The sequence below is a fragment of the Abramis brama genome, assembly GCF_963993115.1.
Source record: "Abramis brama genome assembly, chromosome: 7".
NCBI classification, from domain to species: Eukaryota; Metazoa; Chordata; class Actinopteri; order Cypriniformes; family Leuciscidae; genus Abramis; species Abramis brama.
In genome coordinates, this window is record NC_139969.1 from 22,928,927 (window position 1) to 22,952,631 (window position 23,705).

Genomic DNA, 23,705 nt, shown 5'->3' on the forward strand with positions numbered 1-23,705 from the left:
TCGCCAACATAAATCCCGGGTCGTGTTTGCATTCACACAGAAGGCAGCTCTGGCAATTCAAAGCGCTGTGTGAAAGGGGCTTAAATGAAAGAAATTAATTGCAGAGACAAGCAGGTAAACAAGAACATTTTTTAAACATTTTCTTTTCAAACCTTTCCTTTGTTGTTCCATCTAGAACATTTGTAGATGTATAATACATTTCACGTTCCGTCTGTTTTCAGAGCTCTCTTCATATTGTGTGCTTTGAAAGTGAAGAGAATAAACTCATCCACATTCTGGACTGTGGACTCAGTTGTGCTCAAACTTTTATGAAGTATGCTTTACAAATAAGTTAGAGGAGATGGAGGTCAAATAAGGTTGTCCTCACAGGAAATTCGAAGCACGTTTCATTCATTATTTTCCGTTACTCCCATGCACCTGAAAACACAACCTAAATGCTGTACCTTGAATCGGCATGAAACGCAATTTGCGATGGTATTTTCTTCCCTATTGTGATACATATCTGAAAAAAAAAAAAAAAAAAATGTAGAGCTTAACTTGATTTTATCCATCGGGAATTGATTGTGTGGTTGTGGTTTGCTATTGCTGAGATGTCATGTGAGTGACAGGTTGTCCCGCCCTCGCGCCAGTAAACAACATCAGAAAAGAGAAGAGACATCGCTGCAAGTTATTTTAATTAAAGACGAGGGCACTTGAATTTTATTTTATTTTTTAAAGTAATGTGCACATAAATCATTTATAATAGATGAGTGATTCTATTATTGGAGATACGTTTCGCATTTAAAAAAGTTAAGGAAAAAAAACTGTTCACTAACAGAAATTCTTTCCAGTATCTTATTGAAAACATTCAATTGTAATAATTCAGTGCTTGCCAAACACAAGTTACTTCCTTTTTTACCTTCCTTTTTAAAAAAAAAAAAAAAGATTTCTTTGTAGTTTTGTTTGTCAACTGTAACAGAACTGTTCAGTTTGACTGTAACAGAATTTACAATTTTAAACTTTTAAGCCAAAAACTCCACTTGCTAGCATAAATGCTAAGAGCACGTGGCACTAATGAAATCATGATTAAAAGACTTCTAAACAAACCACTGTGTGATCAGTGATAAATTCTGTTTTCCTTTTGATATTGCGGTAACAATGTTGACGTTTTACAAAATAGCTCTTGGTGCAAGAGCTTTTTAGTTTAAAATACCTGCAATAATGGAATCACCCAGATACTGCAATATTCCATGAAATAAAATAAATCTCTCTTTTTTTTTTCTTTTTTTTTTTTTTTACTTTAAAACAACCCCTGTCCTTGACCTGTCCCCAACCAGACCACAGAAAGAAGTGCTTTATTTGGAAAATGAATTCAATGGAAATTATCCATTCCATATTGCAGGGACAAATGAGATGAGGTGGTTTCAGTCATTAACTGCATTCTCAAGGCCTTTGCACGCAAGTAATTACAGAATTATTGTTCGCTGTGGAATAAAACACCTCAAATAGTGAAGTCTAGACTTAAAGTCTCTTAAGGACAGATCTGCCACTGCTGCCTCCCCTCGGAAGAGACTGCTTCAGGATAGGCTATACAGTTTCATCACAAGAATGAGAAGAATGATTTCTTGAGAGAGTGAATGAACGTGGCCCTGAATCAAACTAATCAAACACGAGCTCAGATGTAGAGAACACAGTTCTTTGCCGTAGTTTTTTCTTTGTCCTTTTGTTTCAACTTAAATGTCCTCAGGTGCATTTTTGTAAGATTTCCCTGAGGTTCAAAAATGAGCCCACTCAGCTCTGTGGGGCAGTATTTAGGTTACCACAGCGAGTTCTGTCTTCTTCACCAGTTTATTACGGTGCAGACAGACACGAGGGGTTTCAATGCCTTGAAGAGAATGAAAATTCTTATTACATCCTTTTCCAAACAAGGCCAATTTGATTGAATGTTGCATATATCATCATTCTGAGGAAGATGTTGCATATATCATAATTCTGAGGAAGATGTTGCATATATCATCATTCTGGGGAATAAATGATGACATGAGATATAAACTGATGTTGGCTTGTGTTCATTTTCCCTCAATCGGTAAGTAGCCTACTAGTAAAGAGCAAGAAGAAACTGGAGATTACTTTGCAGCGCCACCTTGTGGTGGTAATGAAGGATTACTAATGTAACGTAAGCATAAAAAATCTTGCATATTTATGTATGAATGTACTTGTATAAAATAATAAAATATCACAAACAAAAAAATTATGAAATATTAATAAAGTAATAATTATAATACATAATACATATTTTGAATAATTACTAATTAAAAACATTTATACATTTATTAAGTAAATATCTAATTAATAAAGCAAAGATATAACCGTTTTAAAAGACCAACTTTATTAGGGTAATGGGTGATGAGTTTTGATTTAAAAAATTGATTTCAGTCAATAACATTTTCATAGCCAAGGGTTTAATATCCGCTATGTGTGAAGAATTAAAAAGTTTGATACTTTTAGAGCACTCTATTGTTAAGTATGAAAATAAAATCTTTTTAGAATTTTTTAACAATTACGTAAATCGATAAAGCATAAGCAGTTTTTTGAGGCTGTTGTTATAAAGAGGCATTTCAGTGTCTCTATATTTTTGTACTCTTACATAAGTTCCAGTTTGTAAGTTTGTTTCCTGCAGTCATGCCTGAGTTGTTGAGCTTCTTCTGTTTTAAGATTGAGTAACAAAAAGTCACTGATGATCTATAGTGTTGTTCCTCAGGACTGTGTTGTTCTGTTTATTTCTTCTGCGAGTCCTGCATGGCCTGATCATAGGGAGGAGGAGGCTGGCTGTACGGCAGGGCTGAATACACTGCAGTCATGTGACTGGGGTGGGTCTGCACTGGGTAGACAGTGGAAATGACTGCAGTCTCTGAGTCTCCATAACTGTGAAAGCCAGCCTGACGCAGTCCTGCCAACACACACAGCGGATCAAACCATGAACGGTGTTTGCAGGACAAGGGCATACAGAGAGATTACCTGGTGACATGATGGGATATCTGGTGAAGGCCACGTTAAAATCAGGTTCCCCAGGTGGAGGGTAAGGGTGGACACGTCTGCGAATGAAGTACCCAGTACTGCAGCAGCACAAAATGCCAATTATCAGCAACAGCCTAAGGACCAATCAAAAGCAGCCCATAAAATCACATGAATTGTTCCGTTCCGGGATGGTAGTGGATGTCATCCCACATCGAGAAGATCCCTGGTTCTCTGCTACTTTACATGGGACAAGCGGTTTGGAAAATGGATGGATGTTCCAATAAACCATCTGACCCAAGTTTTTTGAGCCACATTTTGAATGCAATTTCCCCACTAAAAAGAACTCTTGTAGAAATAACTCACCAGAAAAACCATATTCTCTGAGCAGAAAGGGCTCGAACACAGCATTGTGTGCCACAGCAGTCCTCATATGTCTTGCATCTAAAGACAGACACATTCTTCCTCATTCCTGTGGCTCTTCAATAAGGCTTCAGGTTTATGCTAAAATATCTATGATTGACTATTATGTTCATATAAACTACCATTCAAAAGTTTGGGGTCAGCCAAGGATGCATTAAATTGCGTGTGTGTGTGTGTGTGTGTGTGTGTGTGTGTGTGTGTGTGTGTGTGTGTGTAAAAACTTGATGATGAATGTGCTGTTTTGAACTGAATGTAAAGAAGGAGCATGAAGTACTTTGCTGTGTCTGCAGGAGAATTCATCTGCGTTTGGTGTGAAGACTGAACTGTTTGTACCTCACCTCCTGTGGCGCATGTCAGTAGCTGGGTATACGGGAGCACAAGTGATAAATTACTCTTATTGAATCTAGTAAAGGGGGTGAGGGGTTTCTGAGCTGAGGAATTCTCTTTTATTCAATGTGCATCTGAATTAATCCTTTAACCGATGCTCTGTTGAAACTATTAAGAAGAAAGGGGTGAGTTTAGTAAAGATTAGGGTAGTATGGGTCCTGCTTCGTGTTTCTGTCCTTAAAATCACAACTGCCCATTTTAATACACACACACACACACACACACATACATAATCTACTACACTTACATGAAGTATACTGGATAATCTCCTTCAAAGTACCAACAGTCCTTTTTTTCAGCAAGTGTCTGCAAAACATTTTGTATAGTTTTTTAAAGTAATGTCACGTATGTGCAAAAGTGATTTACTCTAAACTGGCTCAATATTCATGGAAGAGCATGGTAAACATGCAAGCTGCAACTAACAAAATTATTCTGAAAAGAGGAAACAATATCAACACTGTTTGAAATCAGACTATTTCAGACATACTTTTGTGTTGGCTCTACTATCATTTTGTCTTGTTTGCAAAATATGGACACTATTGGCCCATTTGACCTGACATCACCCTATTTATAAAACCAATACAAAATGAACCACCAAAATAGCTAATAAAAAAGAAATGACTATGACAGTTTCAACCTCGTTCAAACCAATTTGTTGAGTCCTATTTTAACATTATGGTCATTTTTTGTGACAGCTGCATCTGACACCATAATTCATGGAAAATAAACTACAAAGAGCTTCTTGTGTGAGTCCTGGACAAGAACAATAAACAATGTTTTGTGCTAGATGGACAGTGTGTCTGTGTGTGTAATTGTAAGACTGTGTCACTGACGGAGCAAGAGATGCACGGAAAAAAAAATGATAATAATCAAAGTCTAGTTCAAAACTAACGTGTTTTTGGTAACTCTTTTGAAAATAAAATAATGCAAAATAATGAAATGCCGTTACTCACCTCAGCAAATAAAAGTGTGAAGAGGAGGCCGCATAATTGTCGCATTCTGTATTCAGGCCTCACAGCGCGAGATCAGTCTTACCTCAAGACCCTTTCGAGATGCTCGTGGTTTGATGGGTTGCTGATCCACATGTCCTGGGTTGGAACATTATTACCCTCATGCAACGCTCGTGCAGTGGCATCGCAGTTCCCCATTATACAGTGAGGAGGATGAGAAGGATGACATCACATGACTTTACATCACAAAGACACGCTTGTGCAGCTCTCCTTTACAAATTGAATCACTATTTTCACAAGTGATCTAAACTAAACTTCTTAATGATTATACTTTTAAGAGCTAATAGTTCTTTCAAATGCTAGTATTGTTTCTTTAGGGATCGAATTACCTTTTACACAACCAATGTTGTGTTAAAACTAAAAGCCATTTAAATATGACTTATCCGAAATGGTTGACCAGTAAGCACGAACTTTACTCAGTTTTAGTCCATTTATGATTATTATCTTAACACTTTCATTAGCTAATGTATTATGAAAAATGAAAATTCTGTCATCATTTACTCACCTTTCAAGTGAGTTCAAACGTGTATGACGTTCTTTCTTCAATGGAACATAAATTATTTTGAGAAATATTTCTTTGTCCATACAAAGAAAATCAATCCAAAACTATATGGTTACCATATTCTTCAAAATATAATATTTTGTGTTCTGCAGAAGAAAGAACGTCGTGCAGGTTCAGTAGCACCTCACTGCAGTACGCGAGATCCAGGGGGCGGAGTTGGATCCAGATCTAAGGGGTGGAGATTGGTAGGTTTAGGGGTGGGTTTAGGGATCAGGGGGTGGAGATGGGGAGGTTTAGGGTTGGGTTTAGGGATCAGGGGGTGGAGATGGGTAGGTTTAGGTATACGTAAGGTGGGAGGAGTTGGATCTGGATCCAACTCCTCCCCCTGGATTTCGTGTTCTGCAGGTTTGGAACGACATGACGGTGAGAGATTGTTAATTTTGGGGGTTAACTATCCTTTTAATCATTACCTTCAATAACCTGGGTCATAACTGATTATATGTAATCTGGTTTACAAAATCAATTTCCATTTTAAAATACTCGTTATCAGAATAGTAACATATTATTCACACAATGGCAGTAAATCAATCAAATGTATTGATTCTCATACCACTTTTTCATATTTAAATTTTCCTTTCTAAAAAAGCATGTTTGCTTTATACATGCTTTATACTTGATTATATACATTCAGAAAGTCTTCTCTGTTTGTGAAATTGCCCCAGTTTGAGAAATATTTAATGCCCTTCATGTTATTGAAACAAAGAATGGAATATATTTTCTTTCTCTTTGTATTTTTATATCAGTATGGTACAATATTATCCTATTCAATTCAATGTGGTAAATGAGTTCGGTCAAAAGTAATCAAAAAGTTGTCGGTTTATATTACCTAAAATGTGTAACGTAATGGATTACGTTACTAACTACAATTTTTGTAATGAGATTTGGAATCGGTAACAGACTACAATTTTGTAACTGATCAACCCAGCACTGTCAAAAACCTACACCAAAATAAGCTACAACTCTAATACAAAATCACTACTAAAAACAATTTATCATTTGGATCTTTTATTGCAGTGTATGGTTCCAGTGTTTTTCACTGATATTTTCCCAGAAACCCGAAGAATACAGTTTGTGTAGGTACAGTAGTGTTTACTTAATCTTCTCTCAAGCATCAGTAGCATTACTATACAAAAATATACATTTGTGTTCACACTCTAGAAGAACAGATATTCTTTTGAGTCAAGAGTCAAACAACATTCTCTCTTCACCCTTGAGAAGTACCATGATAGCATCAATGCAAAGAGATGTCTTCAGAAATCACTTTGTCTGTATAGACACATATAAAGTCTTTGTTCATAGCTGAAACTTTTAGAAATTGCAACAATGAATTTAACATGAACAAAGAATATAATTTAGATCTCCCCATCATCAAACAGAAATATTAAAGTCCTGGCCTATGTATGACACTATTCTTAAATGTGGCAGTGATGATTACACTCAATCATAATACCACAGAAATTCTATTGGCATTTATACAATAACTGTATTTGCATAGATCAATAAATGACCAGTCACAAGTAAACTGAAATAGTCCCAAAAAAAAGTGAAAAGCACATTCTACTGTAGCAACATTCCTCTAGTGTTGATTCAAGGGTTTCAAAGTATAAATAAAACATTACTCTATCCAAGTATCAAACAGTTCAATTAAATATTGGTTGAAAAGATTCTAAAATCACATCCAAATAATTTCAAAATTCGAATTACCCATAATTAGCAAAACTAAAATACAAAACCCTTGTCTAGTATTAAAAATGTGTACTTAGGCTAACAAACATTCCCACAACACGGAAAGAAAAAAAACAAACAAAAACAAGAAAAAATAAAAACCAAACAGGTTGCAGAGCTTCTAAAAGTTTAAATGTAACAACGTAGCCAAAATATTGTAATGCATTTTCTAGACGAAATGAGTCTATTTTAAGATCCTTTGTGTATATTCTGACATTAGCTCTATATAATCTAGACTGTGTTCATTTTTAACTCAACAATCTGAGTGTTTTTGTAGTAGCTTAAATAAATACTACAAATATTTAAAAGAAAAGGTTTTGGTTGCTACTTTGTGAATTTTAATCAAGCTGAATAAAACGGTGTCAACGTAGTAACATAAAACATTATCTTCTAAATTAAGATCTACACAATTTAAAACACTGACCTACAGCCTAAAATCAACATGACTACTAGCACGCAAAAAAATAAAAAGGAAAAGTAATTTGGACACAACCATTCAAAAAACCACACACAATATACCATTTCCAAGTCCCGGACCATTGAAAAACACGCACCCAATGATTGTTGAGCAACTGCATAAACAAGATACAAGGTACTTGATAGTGACACTACTGAAGAGCAGCTTCATCTTTGACATCTGCACTATGTGAATCAAAAGACATCAGGTCAGAAGAAATGGCCTCTGCTTTGCCCTCAGAGCAGCTGCTCTTCAGAAACTGTGGCTCATCAGAAAAACCCTGATTGACATCATCAGGTTCTGAGGGGAGAAGTGAGGACTCATTGGTTTGCATGGGATATTCTGCAGGCAAGGCAGATGACTCGAGATGAAGGGCGGCGGGATCAATGAGCAGGGAAGAGATGTCTATAGGAGGCACGGAAGATTCGAGAGATGGGATTGAAGAATTCATCAAAGATGCCATGTCTGTTGGCATGCTATGATCAAGAGGTAGATTTGGGAGAAGAGGGTGTGAGACACAAAGGGGAGGAGAAACATCTGAAGGCGGTGTAATAGAGGAACTGAAATCCGCAGCAGGATATTCCTCTGTAATTTTCTCTTCAGGGTCACGACAAGGAAACTCTCGGTCTTGAAGCTCCTCTGCAAAAAGAGACACGGTTTTGCACATTTTATAACCTAGACTTGTGCTCACCGACTGAATTCTGTTCACCTAAAATTAGCAAAGCTGCCTCACCAACACCCGATACTTCAATGTCCTCTCGGACAGCTAGGGATGTATTTGTCATGTCAATGGAAGAAGTGGATAGGTCCAGTCGATCTGCCATGTCTGACACTTCTGAATTCATCATGGCCACTTCTGACTGATCTGAGAAACCTGGAAGAACCATTGCTTTGATGCATTAGAATGTCTTTTCATGATTCTTGTTCTACAGAAGAGTTAGATGAAGCACATATTTTGATGCCTTACCAGGATCCATGACTCTCTGAATGGGAGGTGGCAGTGGGGTTTCAAGATCCAAGCCACTCATTGACTGACCAGACGCCATTAAGGACACCTGAGAAAATCCGTTTCAGTTACACTGTTGTAAGTATATCACCAAAAAAACAAATGTGAAGCAAATATGTGAATGTTGTTCAACCAATTTGTGAACATTCTCAAACAATTTAAAGGGATATTTCACCCAAAAATAAATTTGTTTGGCAAATGATGTTGCAATGGTATTATTATAATTATTATTATATAATGATGTATGATCACAAAGTCTGGCCAAATTGTGCTTCCTACAAACAAGCCTGGATTTTTTTTTAAATTGCAATTACAATTTTTAACAGAAATATCACAATTAGATTTTCCAAATCCTGCAGCCCTACTTGCTTCTGTAAGATATTTTGAAAAATGTCTGCGTTGAAAGTCAATGGGGTCTAATTATGTTTTGGACCCCATTTACTTTCATTGTATGGACAAATCAAAATATCTTGTTTTGTGTTCCACATTAGAAAGAAAGACAAAGCTTTGGATCAACATGTAGGTAAGTAAATAACAGCAGAATTCTGAGAGAACTATCCCTTTAAATATTATGACCATACTACAGTCTTGTGAAAAACTACCTCTGTGAATCCGTTTGTAGGAAATTCTTGCTCTGGCGTCCCTGCCACAGGAGAAGCTTTTGGACTGATTTTTTCAGATTTTGGGCTGTCAGGTTGTGCTGGGATTCGGTGCAGGTAGCCATATCCAATGCCACAGCCAAGACTACAAAGAGGTAGGCAGTTATCTGAATTATTTCCTCGTAATAATGGCTTGGTCAAGAATTCATTACAGTATTATATCCTCAGTAACCGGGTTATTACCTGCCTTCTCCCCCCCAGGCACCATTTGGTGTGACAATCACCTCCCTGCATTTATTGGTTTCTGTATTGTAGACCAGCAACTTCAATGGTTTTCCCTCATGGGCTTCAATTAGGGAGAAGAAATCCTCTGACTGTTGGGAAATCAAAACATTGCTTGATTGTAAAAACCTTGCATTTTCATTAAGTAAAACTAATAAATGTAGTGGTCACATTATGAAATAAATGTTTTTCTCTAATGCATGTTGGCCAAAATCTTTGGTCCCCCTAGAAATTCCAATGAAAAAATTCTAATTCTAATATCTCTGAAGTTTATTCCCCTTCATAATTAGAAAAATGTAGCACACCAGGGTGACTAGGAACATGAAATTATTCAGCCATGACTTCCTGTTTCATAGTAGTATAAATAGGAGCAAACACAAAGGCCAAATTCCCTTAATCATCCATCCAATCGGTAAAACCAAAGAATATAGTTCTGATGTGCAGATTGTAAGAAAATAGCTAAAGCATTGAAAAATCCCATTTCAAAAGCAATAATTACAAAGTTCCAATCAACTAAAGATGTTACGAATCTGCCTGCAAGAGGACGTGTGTCTACATCGTCTCAATGCACAGTGAGTTTGAGTGGCCAAAGACTCTCCAAGGATCACAGATGGAGAATTGAAGAAATTAGTTGAGTCAAACAGCACCTATAATCACCATATTGTTCAGGAGGGTTTCAACAAAAATCCTCTACTCTAGTCCTAAAACAAACTCCAGCATATTCAGTTGTCAGACACTACTGGAGCTTTAAACGGGAAATTAAAAGAAGAGCTTTTTGACAGATTAAATATACTGGAACTTTAATGTTGTGGGCCTATTTTTCTGCTGGAGGCCCTAGACATCTTGTTCACATACATTGCATCATGGATTCTATCAAATACCAACAGATAAAAAATTTAAACCTAGAAATCTTATAATGGGCTATGGCTATGGCCATGACCTGAACCCTATTCAAATATTATGAGTAAAGTGTATCAACATGGACTTGGGAATTTGACGGATCTGGAGAGATTCTGTATAGAGGAACGGTCTCTGATCTCTTGTCAGGTTTTCTCTAAACTCATCAGGCATTATAGAAGAAGACTCAGAGCTGTTATCTTAGTAAAAGAAGGTTGCAAAAAGCATTGAATAAAAGGGTGCCATTAATTGTGGTCAATGTGTATTAGAGGAAAACATTAAAGGTCAAAAGGATTATTTTCACAGGCTTCTTTGTTCATATTTACCAAGGGTGCCAATAATTCTGACCAGGACTGCATATCAGGTTTTTACAATCTACTATACTACATGTTTGCTAAAAACTCTAAAACTATATTTGGTTTAACTTTAGTTTAAAAAAAATTAAAAGTGTTAACTATGTAAAAAGGGTTTCCCACAAGATTTAAACCAGCAGAATCTAATAAAATATGCTTTCAGGGATAAACGGTTTTGACAGAAAGAACACGTTGGTGGATCTTGTATAGCAACTTCTCCCAACAATCAGGCTGATTTCATGGAGTTTGTTCATAGTATATAGATCCCAATAACTTGCACGCATAGAAATAACAATCAAGCTTTCATGATAATAATTCACGTCTTACATCTTGCAGAACCTGGTCAGCTCCAACAATGAAGTCTGAATGCTCCTGGAGTCCAGCCAGTGCTGCTGGTGAATTTGGCTCCACATCCTAAAACCACAGGGTGCAAAATACTTAAACAAAAACCCAAATTATTTAAAGAAATGCATGGATTACCTATTAAACGCAAAGATAACTTACGAGAACATGCCAAACATTTTCATTGGCTCCTTGAAAGCTACAGAATCGGACACTGGCTCCCAGAAGTCCTTGGCCACCCCACATGTTGCTGGGAACCACCTCCAATTCCCGGATCCTCATGGTCTTTGTACTATACACTTCCATCTTTACTGGTTTCTCCACATTAGCCTTGAGGAGGTCCTTGAGCAAATCATTCTCCTGATTCTGTTCAGACAGCATATGACCCATTATAATCCAAGTAACAGTGACTACATTTACAGTACATGAAAATAATTTCTGACTAACAACCATTTTCTGGTTAAGTCTTTATTCCAACTAAGACATGCACTTTTATATTCTCTTAAGGATATACTGGAGATGAAGTGTATATTGTAAATAAGATGTTTACATGATTTAAAAACATGATATGCCATAGCTGTCTTATACAGTCTTAGTCTGTATTGTCCCCATGGGGAAATTTTGTTTCAGTGTTTTTTTTTATACACATGGCGTTCACACACAATCAATCAATTTACACAAACATAAAATCACATCCATCACCTAATACAATCCACTTGACTCGTCAACAACACTGAGACCTGCTCAGTTTACATCCAAAAGAGATTTCTAGAATATTGGCCTCATGTTATGTCAATCAGTTTTAACTCACTTTAGGCTATATGGTGCATGCACAATAACAATACAAACAACATATTCCAATATTCCAGAACATGTTTGTGCATTAGAATGATTGTCATGTCACTGACTACTGAAAACATTGAGAATCAATTGTTATTACTTATAAGACATTTCGAACTGGTTACAAGAAAAATGCATAAAATATGAAATTTGAATATTCTTGTGCACGTAAACCTAAACAAATGCACCGATTACTCAATTATGGGATCATTTGTCGGTTAATACTTGTGTGACATTGTCTTAAATCTGTGACACATTTTTTCCCCTATATGACAATAAATAACCAATTAAGTTTCACAAATACAAACTTACAAGACGATTATTGCCAATGGATATGATGAAATCAAAAAAGGGATCCAAACCAGCTTTCTCTGCCGGTGAGTCCTCTTGAATCTGTAAAGGAATTGGTGTAAATCACTTCAGAGCACAAATTCTATTCAGATCTATGGAGTCTTTGAATTTCAAATGCAATCATTGACGTTGTTCGCATTACTGTGCACTGGAAAGTTTAATAACATCCACCGAATAGTATGCAATCTGAAGTAATGAATATCTGTGATATTATGTGACGTGTTTATTATATATAAATATTACGTAATGCCCCTCTCCCCCTGCGGATTCAATGACGTGGCGGCTACGCTTAAATATTCCTAAATCCAAAAGCTCTTGGATCACTGAGCACGACACTGATACTAAAACACATACAAACTATGTTTACAGATTGAAGATATAACTTGTGACCACAATGTAAGATATCGCAAATGTTATACAAGAAGGTGTTTTCGGAGCTGTCATATAGCACAACACAACCTGCAGTTGCCTGACAGTTACCACTTTGCAAGCACTTTTCAAACCTTGAAAAGGCTTTCCTAGTTGTTAATACCGTGTATCTGACACAGTTGTTTATTTATCAGATAATTTAAAAAAATATATGAATGCACACACTCGGTTTTCTCTCAATGCATATCTGTCAAAGGCTAAAGCAATGCGGACATGATAACTTCATCACAGGATAGCTAGCATGCAAAGCTGCTCGCTGTCATACGCAAAGTCAGCTAAATTTAAGCAATTTACCCCATGGACGTGAAATCCTTCTGTTCCCCCCTCAGGTGCACCACTGCTCTGTGTTAAACCCATTGCTCTAGAGGGTTTCGATGTTTTGCAATGTTATGTTTAGCTCTCTGAACAAACGACCCAGACAGAGATTACTCATCCAGTCGTGGCCATGTTCTCCATCTAGCCAGGAGAGAGCAATCGAACATGATGCCAGCGATCAAAGGATTTTTCTAGCTCGGAACCTTTACAGTCATTGCTCGGAACTCACGTTCTCTGTTTTTAATACTTGCCAGCTAAAACATTCTCAAAACTAAAGCTAACCCCAATCCTCAACAGTATTCACTAAATGTGATCTCATTTGGAAACTGGGTAATTTGGAAATTTGGTCCAAATTTAGCCAAAAAATAGACTTTTTTGAAAATTGGGCTTTTGTTTGGTCTGTCTGATTCTGGCAGGAGCAGTAAACAGGGACAGTCACCGCCAAACATGAAGATGTGTACAGCTGCCCCATAATGTGTGTGAAGTGTTAGCTCAAAATAGATATTTTTATATAGCAGTTATGTTAAAACTATCACTTTTTGAAGATGAGCAAAAATGCACCGTTTTTGTGTCTGTCCCTTTTAATGCAAATGAGCTGCTGCTCCCAGCACAGGGGGCGGAGCTTCAACCGCTTGAGTCCTTTTACCTCACACAGACATGCACTGAAAATTTCAAAAACTTTTAGCCTTTTAACGGGTTAGTTCACCCAAAAATGAAAATTCTGTCAGTAATTACTAACCCACATGTTGTTCAAACCATAGATATCATATATAAACGCTAGATGTCTCGTGCACGCTGCTGGCCAATGGAGGTCGACGTCCGCACGTGGCGGCCATCATGCCACAGGCAGCTCGCTCACTCGTTTAATGGTGCATGTACTTTTAAATAACCATAACTTGCTCAATTTTCTACCGATTTTCAAACGGTTTGGTTTGTTATAAACGTCAGAGATGTAGTTATGACACTGCATACATACACTGCATACATATGAATAATTATAACATACATGTTCAAGCATTCGGAATTATAGCCACGTTAATAACGTTTGTAAGAAACCAAACTGTTTGTAAATCCGTCAAGATTTCAGCGAGATAAGAGGATTTGTGTGCGTGCTGATCACTCACTTTACATTAAGCCTGCCTGTGACATTAAGCCTGCGCAGTTATACTACGTGAAAAGACTCGAGGCCCAGAGAGAAGGAAATGAATAGTGGAATAAAGTCGTTATTTTGGGGGGGTTTTGCGCACAAAAAGTATTCTCGTCGCTTGATAAACTTAAGATTGAGCCACTGTAGTCACTTGGACTATATTAATGATGTCTTTAATACATTTTCTGGGCCAGCAAGTTATTGAGTCACTTGGACTATATTAATGATGTCTTTATACATTTAATACATTTTCTGGGCCAGCAAGTTATAATGTCTTAGAAGCCTATGGAGGAGTGATCCAGCTCTCAGATTTAATCAAAAATATCTTATCTTATTTGTGTTCCAAAGATGAACGAAGGTCTTACGGGGTTGGAACAACATGAGGGTGAGTAATTACTGACAGAATTTTCATTTTTGGGTGAACTAACCCTTTAAGTTCAAACCAGAGTCAGACAATGACGGAGAGACTCAAGAAGAAGTGACAACATACAGAATGCAACAGGAGATTTCTGAATGGTTAGTTGATGAATTTAGGTAGCTTATGTGTAGTTATCTTCTAGTCATTGATTCTGTCATGATAATCTATAAATCCTGTTCCCGGGGGCGGGGTTTATGTAAATTTTAGGGTTAGTGATGTCACTAACCTGAGAGGAATGTCATGTAGTCCCTATCAGCCGTTTGTTGTAGTCCTTAAAAAGCTATTTCTTTAAAAGAAAATATCTCCCTTTGCTTTGAACTTTTGCAGATGTTGTTTATGCTCAAACAGCAACATTACACACTAACTAAAGTTAGAAAAGTGAAATCATAATCAACCACCCCTTTAATCTTAACCTGTCTGTTTGACAGTTCAGTTTTGTTCTTGCTGTAGCCTATTTTATTGATTATTTTGTCTTTCAGTCTTTAATTTCTTTTTAGACATCTTGGGGACACATCTTTTGTTTACTGAGGCCCTCTTGTGGGGAGATAACAACAGTAGAAAGCCTAAATGCCAATAATGTAACAATTAGGGGTGTAACGATACCCTAATTTCACGATTCGATACATATCACGATACTGAACTCACGATACGATATTATTAGTAATAGGTTAAGAGTACTGGAAGTTGCTTAACAATGCCTTGATTTAATAGGTTTTATTATTTTTTACAATCTTGTGTATTATCAAATATTACCAGAAGTTTTTCCAGTCTCATTTTCTTTCATTTAAATCAGTATTTCTCATTGGTTTTGGCAAATAAATTTGATTAAGATGAGTTATTCCATAGAAAAGAAAAATAGATACATTTTGAAATGTCCAAAAACATTCATTTAAGTAAACACAGAGTAGGCATGAATTTCTTTATATATTACAAGTCATTCTTTTAAATGAAAAATACTAAGGCAAGCTGGTCCTTGAAATGAAAGACCTATACATGAAATATGAATATGGCATTTTGATGTTTATAACAGCTAACTCATTTGAAACACTAACAAATGCATTTACCGTGCTACACAAAACAAAACTTTGATTCACATACATGATCACTTAAAGCAAAACACATTCGAGAAATAAATATGAATTGACTTTTATAGGTAAACATTTAACAGTAAAATGTTCCTTACTGCAATGGGATTCATTTGAGACCTTATAAAAAGGTAATTAAGCTATTAGTTTATGAAGTGTAAATATAAAATCTGACCTGAAGTTAATGTACAAACTCTCCAAGACTTTTGGCAACAAAGTATCCTCTTGCAATTGACTTATAACTCATGATACTTCACACATATTTTAACTGAGTGGTTTTAACTGTATTGACACTATAGTCATGAATGGTATATTCAGACTATATTAAGATCATAAAATATATTTCTAAGGAATATCCTTAAATTCAGAAATTATTTACACTTTATCTCAGAGTAAATGAGATTAAATCATACGTCTTTAAAACATCAGTGCTGCTCTGATCCCTGTTAAGAAATTCCTACAAGAGACTCCAGAAGACTGACTCCTGAGTCCTCAATTTGAGCGGGACTGAGACAACGGGGGAACTGGAGGTGTGAGATGTAGTCCATATGACTGCACTCTTGAGTGTGGCTTGGACGGTCACCGTACTCATGAAAAGTGTCAAAAAAGACCAGGTCAGAGTCTGAGGAAAGACTGAGGTCCATGTAACAGTTCACGTTGTGATCCGGAGATGCAGAAGGTGTATTGGGGATGTCGAAGGTGTCGTTTACGCATTCCATGGTGGCCTGATTAGCATTTTCATCCAGATACTCCAACTGAGATGTACTGATTCTGCTTTCCTTTGTGGATGTGCCACCAGCAGCTTCTGTGGACAAATCATACTCTTTAACATATGGACATCCCTCCCCATCTGAATCAGAAAAACTGAGAATGTGAGTGAGTCCAGTGTCATCCCCGTTCAGTGTGGGTCGCTCAGAGGAAGGCCTTGCGTCCGTCTCAGAGTCCAGACTCAGAGAAGAAGAGCAGGAGTAGTCAGTCATGTCAGTGCTCCAGCTGTTGTCTCCCTGCCTGCAGAGCTCTGAGCTCAGGTGGAATGAGGGAGAGTCTTTTTCTACCGGAAATGTAATGGCTCTGTTCCTCGCCAATGATGGTTGCTCTGTGGCGATCACTCTGTTGTCATTGAGCAGCCTCTTTTCCAGCTCCAGCTTCATGTGTGTGTGGATATAGTGGCTCCGTACACGGCTGGAGTTAAACTCGATTCGGCCTGCAGGATTCCCACAGCATTCCTTTGAACATCCACAAGGAAAGTTGGAGCGATCCATCTGTTAACAGATTATATATTTAGAATAATTATATTAAATTATATTATATATATATATATATATATATATATAGATATAGATATAGATATAGATATAGATATATATATATATATATATATATGGATGGATGAGATTCAATATTTCAATGAGATTAGATGGAGGGTTTTTCAGATTTTTAATAGTTGTTTTTAAAGAAATTAATACTTTTATTCAGCAAAGATGTATAAAATTGATAAAAAAAGTGATAGTAAAATACATTTATAATGTTACAAAAGATTTCTATGTAAAATAAAAGCTGATCTTTAGAACTTTCTATTCATCAAAAAATCCTGAAAAAACGGTTTCCACAAAAATATCAAGTAGCACAACATTGATAATAATAAATGTTTCTTGAGCAGCAAATCAGCATATAATGATTTCTGACAGATCATGTGACACTGATGACTGGAGTAATGATGCTGAAAATTCAGCTTTGCCATCACAATAAATAACATTTTAGTATATATTTAAATAGAAAACTGTTAATTTAAATTGTAATAATATTTCATAATATTACAGTTTCATTGTATTTTGATCAAATAAATACAGCCTTGTTAAGTATAAGAGACTTCTTTCAAAAACATTTTTTAAAATCTTACCGACCCCAAACTTTTGAAGACCAAATTATCTGAGCAATACTATCAAAGTTATTTGTATAGCTCTATTGTCTTACTGTATGTCAAAAATGGTCTCATTTAGGTCTATTTTTCACCTAAATGAAATATAGCTGAGAGCTCCAATAAATCTCCTGAGCAATGAAAAATCATTTGAGCAACAAAATGTCAATAAAACAAAGGCGCTATCATTAATGAAAAAAATAAAACAATAATTAATTAATTTATTATTACTTGGCACTTGATGCCAGCCTGGCTGCAGGCGCAGGTCTCCGGCTCACAGAAGCCCTGGCAGTGGCATCCACAGTCTTCCCTCCACCGCCGCAGCTCCTGCAGCTGCCTCTTCTCCTCCCGGTCGATTCGCACAACTCCTGCTGCTCTCAATAACGCACGTCTGCGTTTGGAAGAGTAAGGACGGAGGGATCCCATATCCTTGAGCTCTGTACTACTGAGATCCTCATCTTCATCTGGGACGTCATTCACTGTCAAGCTGGCTGCTTCTGTCACTGTGAGAGTCCCACTGCTGATCAGCTATAATAAAAAAAGAGAAGATAACGTATAAAGACAGCCTAAAAAGAACTTCACAAGTTCACACTTACATATATACACTCACCTAAAAGATTATTAGGAACACCATACTAATACTGTGTTTGACCCCCTTTCGCCTTCAGAACTGCCTTAATTCTACGTGGCATTGATTCAACAAGGTGCTGAAAGCATTCTTTAGAAATGTTGGCCCATATTGATAGGATAGCATCTTGCAGTTGATGGAGATTTGTGGGATGCACATCCAGGGCACGAAGCTCCCGTTCCACCACATCCCAAAGATGCTCTATTGGGTTGAGATCTGGTGACTGTGGGGGCCATTTTAGTACAGTGAACTCATTGTCATGTTCAAGAAACCAATTTGAAATGATTCGAGCTTTGTGACATGGTGCATTATCCTGCTGGAAGTAGCCATCAGAGGATGGGTACATGGTGGTCATAAAGGGATGGGCATGGTCAGAAACAATGCTCAGGTAGGCCGTGGCATTTAAACGATGCCCAATTGGCACTAAGGGGCCTAAAGTGTGCCAAGAAAACATCCCCCACACCATTACACCACCACCACCAGCCTGCACAGTGGTAACAAGGCATGATGGATCCATGTTCTCATTCTGTTTACGCCAAATTCTGAATCTACCATCTGAATGTCTCAACAGAAATCGAGACTCATCAGACCAGACAACATTTTTCCAGTCTTCAACTGTCCAATTTTGGTGAGATCGTGCAAATTCTTTTTCCTATTTGTAGTGGAGATGAGTGGTACTCGGTGGGGTCTTCTGCTGTTGTAGCCCATCCGCCTCAAGGTTGTGCGTGTTGTGGCTTCACAAATGCTTTGCTGCATACCTCGGTTGTAACGAGTGGTTATTTCAGTCAAAGTTGCTCTTCTATCAGCTTGAATCAGTCGGCCCATTCTCCTCTGACCTCTAGCATCAACAAGGCATTTTCGCCCACAAGACTGCCGCATACTGGATGTTTTTTCCTTTTCACACCATTCTTTGTAAACCCTAGAAATGATTGTGCATGAAAATCCCAGTAACTGAGCAGATTGTGAAATACTCAGACCGGCCCGTCTGGCACCAACAACCATGCCACGCTCAAAATTGCTTAAATCACCTTTCTTTCCCATTCTGACATTCAGTTTGGAGTTCAGGAGATTGTCTTGACCAGGACCACACCCCTAAATGCATTGAAGCAACTGCCATGTGATTGGTTGATTAGATAATTGCATTAATGAGAAATTGAACAGGTGTTCCTAATAATCCTTTAGGTGAGTGTATATATAGGCCTCCTCTTGTGCTGATTGGTAGATTATCTGAACATGTTCCCCCCGAACTTTGTTAAAAAAACATCATATATTGTTTTCTGGATATTGGAAAGTAACCGACTCACCTTCTGCCTCAAGGCCTCCAGCCTCTCCTCTTGGTGTCGCTTGCGGAGTCTCTCCATTCGCAACCGCTGCTGCTCCTCCGCGTGCTCCACCAGGGTGAACTGCTGACGGGCAGCGTGCCGTCTAACCATGCCCAGCGTGCAGCCACCATGGCTGGGCACGCTGCTGAACCCTTGACAGCGCTGGAAGAGGAACACTGTAACCAGGCCAAACCGAACACTGCCTTTGGATTGAGTATCTTTTGTCTTCTTCAGGATGGATGAAACTGAAAGTAAAGAAACAAAATGTGTTCATTATTAATTATCTTATGGTGGCTGTGACTGTTGCAGCTGCCACTAGAGGGCAGCTGAGTCAGATCTGTCAACAAGTAAACTGAACTCAACAATAATGAGACAATAAGGAAAGTATAACAGTGATCTGATCATTTTACATATGCAGTTCTAAAAGGAATAACTTTCTTCAAAAATGCAATGTTTAAATCGTCATTCTTTATTTGCAATGCCAGTTTCACTCTCTAAACGAGGATAATGGGATGAGGTCGTGCGTCAGATGTGTTTGCACTGTAGCAGCCCTTAGTAAATCAGCTTTATTTGCAGCACTTTACTTGCAGTTTTCACTGTGAATCAACAATGAAAAGCAGTGATCCAGGCATGTCCAGGCACACAGACAGACAACATAATCTCACAGCATTACCTGCAAAGGAAAACACTTACAGATATGCTCTTTCCCGGTCAGGACGGTGAAACTGATTATGGCTTGATATTTAGCGTGTTTACTTTGAGGTTTGTGGGTTTAAAATGACTTAGGATGACTGTGCACAAAATATTTTGATAAACAATGTTACAACTGTCTGTTTCTCTTCTTATCTAGTGCGCTGCACAATAATGCTGAGGTCAGATAACAAGACACCTCCTTATGTTTAAATACACTGGAGGTGACAACTGTTGGTTTACAATACATGATTTTAAAAAAGCACAGTTACTATGCATGACTCACTTGGTATGTGATGGCTTGAAGAGAAAGAGCCAAAAGGCCCAAAGTCCACACTGTCACTTTGGGGGCTGTCTTCATCAGAGTCCCATTCAGAGTGTGATGAGGGGGATGAGGAAGAGTAAATGGCATCCTCGTCTGAGAAACCATATTTTCTCTTTAAACCCCCACGCTGCAATGTAGCCATGGCAATCTGTCAAATTAAATAGGAGAAATTAAAGCATAATATTACATATAAATTCACAGGTCATAAAATGAGCAATCATGTCACATTTTTTGGTGTATATCAAGTCTGAAAATAGAATTTGGGGATGTTTGATAACCATTAGCATACAAATCCTAACCAGCAGCAACTGGACACCTCTCTCTTGTTCAGGCCGGTTCCAAAGATTCACATCTTCACTCTAAACGCAAGCCTGTTTAGCAGGTTTCCCAATGTGAAAAAACTTGACCTGAACCACAACATCACAAGCACAGCTTTCTCAGGCAAACTATCATTGTTTTTAATCATATTATGCAAAGCGAATGCAAGCACATAAGTGTGCATTATGCAAGCAATGATAAGTCTGGAGGGAATCAATAGTTCCTTCAATCTCGATTCAGTCATTAACATTCCTCAGATGTTTTGAGTACTTCAAGAACAAAATGTTAAGACATTCAGCTCAGCTAAACTGCATGACCAAATTTGTAAACCAATACTGGTTTTTATTGCAGAATCCCACAAACATATGATAGCAATTGCCAAGCTCCATTTCAAAGCTTATGAATGCACTTACAAGTACACGCTTTGTGCAAAAAGAGACAAAAGAGGAAACATAACGCAAATCGCACGTCTACTGAAGTTTTTCTGCTTGAGTGGGTGTGCAGTGGAAAAAAAGCATACGCACAGAGAACTCTGTGTACCTCGAATAACAGAACAACACTACCTCACACCGCAGGACGGAGCAATCTGCATCACAGATCACCTGGTTCTTGTTCCAAGTGCATCCAGTCAAGCCCAACCCACACAAATGGCTCCTATGCCAAGAACAGTATGTGCCCCTGTGTATCCTGGACAACCTTAACTTTCTCTCACACCTCTTTCACACAGGTCTGGCTTTCTTTGGACAGTGTTATGTAAACACCTGCACTGTAATCCCAGATGCAACAAAGTCAACTATGTAAAAGGTTATAACTGCATGAGATAAATGACACTTTGTGTTGCACATAATTGTCGAAGTGATTTTTGTTCCATAAAGTATGTGTGCGAGACTTTCATATGTAATTGTTGCGTAGCAAATTATAGGCTACCTAAAGAAATGCAGCATCAACTGGTGTGGTTACGCATGATTTACTGCTTCGTCCAGCTGTGAACACTCTTAAGTGATAAAACTCTTAAAAGTGTGCAGACGCCAAGTTCATTTATGCATCTTTTGTGAACAGTATGTGGTGCGGGTGTGTGTGTGTTTATGTAGTGTAGGAGTAAGACAGGAGGGCAGCTGATTACAAGAACATATTGGCCTAAGATACAATAACAAACAAAAGCCACAACTTTTCACTGAAAGCCAAACATAATCTATAATTTCTTGGACAGACAGTGCTGACTACAACTATGCAAATGAACATGTGAATGAACATGTGAATGTTAGAATGTCTCCCTACATGTAAACAGAAGGAGGAGGTGGAGTTTGTAGACTGTGAAAGGGGAAAGTAGTAGACAGCTGTCAGGTGGAAAAATAGGTTACAGCAAACCAAAACAACCAGACGTTTTCTCACCTTTACCGTGCAGACAACTGAGAAGACTTAAAAGCACAATGTATTTGTAAAGTGGGACGGTTTCTGATCATTTGTCATGGGTGCTGTTTTGGCTGCATCTGTGTCCTTCGAAGGAAACATTAAGTTTACCTTAAACTAGTATAGTTCTATACTAGTTTAAAGTCAACTTAATGTTGTTGTTTTTACAGGCTAATGGAGGAACACACACATACTGATAGATTATTAAGCTAAAGTGTCATACCTTAAGCTAGTCAAACCCTCTCTAACTTCTTTTCTCTTAAGTTATACACGATGATATGATTCAGTGCATATTTTCTGTCAAGCCGATCATTATCTTTAATATAACCCATGTTGCGCCTAATTGCACTAAATGTTGTTCAAACATCATAGATATTCAAAAATGTATTATTTTTCTAATGTACAAAACAGCTACGTTCCACTTTCTACATTTTATGCACAAAGTTAAATAGAAAAATGAAAGTCTAAGCAAAGCGGCTGTTTAAATAGCTAGAGTTAATATAATAGGCTATGCAGCTTTTTTTCGCACACGAGCACTTTAACTCTACAGCTGGTGAACTTCCGTAGCGGACTTTCTCGCGGTCATGCTTTATTTATTCAGGAATGTAAATGACCACATCAAAACGCGATAACAATAAAATATACGGTCCAAGGTAGCAGTTATTGAATCGCGTAGCAGACAAATTGAAGCCTACTATTGAGTTCACATTTTATGCAAAATATTGTTTCACGCGCTGCGAGAGATCTACACAGGAACCTTGAACAAAAACAAACACTCACCCAGTAATTATGTATCTGTGTATCATGAATGGAAGAGACAACCATACGAGCCTTGAAAACGATCCCCTTTCTTAGTCCTCGATGCACTTACAGAACAGTGAGATCAGCTGTTGGTGAGTTTGTGTTCGTCAGTGGAAAACTCCCCCCACACTGCCTGACGTAAACAGTAACATGAGGACAAAAACAGCACTCATTACGCTCAGCGCGTGCACGCAGACACTGGTGGGCAACGGACAGTCATACTCGATGGAACTGGCAAAACAAACTTGTCAGTGACGAAAAACTGCAGAAGCCGACGCCAATTCTGCTGCCCATCACACGAGGATGTACTGATGTCCTTAATTTGGTTTGTGTGAAACACATATAACTCACACAGGGCCAAAAAAAAAAAAAAAAAAGGCTTCTAAGATATATTGTGCAATATCAAAATGTTTTAGATGAGTTCTTACTTAGAGCAAAAAATCATTTTGTCAAAGACTGGTTTTGAACACTTTAAAATTGAGGAAGTCAATGTTTTGTGTCGTGCTCTAAGTAAATGGACACTGAGCAATTAGGCTTATTTTGGGAACCAACCTTTTGTGATAAGCATATGACAGTTCATATAATGTAATGACATGAAGGTTTCTGTTTAATGGTTTCCTTAAATCCATATAAGGAAAAGTATAGGTTTTTAAAAAAAAGAAAGTATCGAT

The 23,705-nt window shown here is 37.6% G+C and overlaps 3 protein-coding genes across 4 annotated transcripts; all 3 read right to left on the bottom strand.

Annotated features, from left to right (window-relative positions):
- Positions 1–2,347: 2,347 nt before the first annotated feature.
- On the bottom strand, positions 2,348–4,960 carry vopp1a (VOPP1 WW domain binding protein a). Of its 2 annotated transcripts, none has more exons than XM_084118938.1 (5): positions 4,758–4,960; positions 4,052–4,110; positions 3,361–3,438; positions 2,998–3,131; positions 2,348–2,929 (listed from the first exon to the last, which is right to left on the bottom strand). In XM_084118938.1, the coding sequence occupies exons 1-5, from the start codon at positions 4,800–4,802 to the stop codon at positions 2,757–2,759; spliced, it is 489 nt and encodes a 162-aa protein (XP_083975064.1). In that variant the 5' UTR covers positions 4,803–4,960; the 3' UTR covers positions 2,348–2,756. The 2 variants fall into 2 exon arrangements, with proteins under 2 accessions (XP_083975064.1, XP_083975065.1); XM_084118939.1 differs by having other exon boundaries at positions 2,609–2,929; positions 2,998–3,095; positions 4,758–4,938.
- A 1,404-nt stretch (positions 4,961–6,364) lies between these two features.
- gorasp1a (golgi reassembly stacking protein 1a) lies at positions 6,365–13,124 on the bottom strand. The gene is made up of 9 exons (XM_084119647.1): positions 12,952–13,124; positions 12,190–12,270; positions 11,200–11,403; positions 11,023–11,109; positions 9,407–9,537; positions 9,167–9,308; positions 8,526–8,613; positions 8,292–8,432; positions 6,365–8,197 (listed from the first exon to the last, which is right to left on the bottom strand). Exons 1-9 carry the CDS (start codon positions 13,012–13,014, stop codon positions 7,710–7,712), a joined length of 1,425 nt encoding a protein of 474 aa, XP_083975773.1. The 5' UTR covers positions 13,015–13,124; the 3' UTR covers positions 6,365–7,709.
- Positions 13,125–15,442: 2,318 nt separating this feature from the next.
- Positions 15,443–23,174, bottom strand: csrnp1a (cysteine-serine-rich nuclear protein 1a). The gene is made up of 5 exons (XM_084118936.1): positions 23,014–23,174; positions 20,467–20,653; positions 19,473–19,735; positions 17,772–18,068; positions 15,443–16,884 (listed from the first exon to the last, which is right to left on the bottom strand). Exons 1-5 carry the CDS (start codon positions 23,056–23,058, stop codon positions 16,069–16,071), a joined length of 1,608 nt encoding a protein of 535 aa, XP_083975062.1. The 5' UTR covers positions 23,059–23,174; the 3' UTR covers positions 15,443–16,068.
- Between the last annotated feature and the right edge of the window lie 531 nt (positions 23,175–23,705).

What these genes read in the sequence shown, in the direction of transcription:
- vopp1a (XM_084118938.1), bottom strand. Translation starts at nt 4,802, where the DNA reads ATGCGACAATTATGCGGCCTCCTCTTCACACTTTTATTTGCTGAG. An exon ending in GATTATCCAGTATACTTCAT is followed by an intron (nt 3,439 to 4,051) that starts GTAAGTGTAGTA and finishes GTCTGTCTTTAG; the next exon opens with ATGCAAGACATATGAGGACT. An exon ending in ATATCCCATCATGTCACCAG is followed by an intron (nt 2,930 to 2,997) that starts GTAATCTCTCTG and finishes GTGTGTTGGCAG; the next exon opens with GACTGCGTCAGGCTGGCTTT.
- gorasp1a (XM_084119647.1), bottom strand. Translation starts at nt 13,014, where the DNA reads ATGGGTTTAACACAGAGCAGTGGTGCACCTGAGGGGGGAACAGAAGGA. An exon ending in GCCTGGGGGGGAGAAGGCAG is followed by an intron (nt 9,309 to 9,406) that starts GTAATAACCCGG and finishes ACCTCTTTGTAG; the next exon opens with TCTTGGCTGTGGCATTGGAT. An exon ending in CTACAAACGGATTCACAGAG is followed by an intron (nt 8,614 to 9,166) that starts GTAGTTTTTCAC and finishes GGATTTTCTCAG; the next exon opens with GTGTCCTTAATGGCGTCTGG.
- csrnp1a (XM_084118936.1), bottom strand. Translation starts at nt 23,058, where the DNA reads ATGGTTGTCTCTTCCATTCATGATACACAGATACATAATTACTGG. An exon ending in CACAGATACATAATTACTGG is followed by an intron (nt 20,654 to 23,013) that starts GTGAGTGTTTGT and finishes TTAATTTGACAG; the next exon opens with ATTGCCATGGCTACATTGCA. An exon ending in TGGAGGCCTTGAGGCAGAAG is followed by an intron (nt 18,069 to 19,472) that starts GTGAGTCGGTTA and finishes TTTTTATTATAG; the next exon opens with CTGATCAGCAGTGGGACTCT.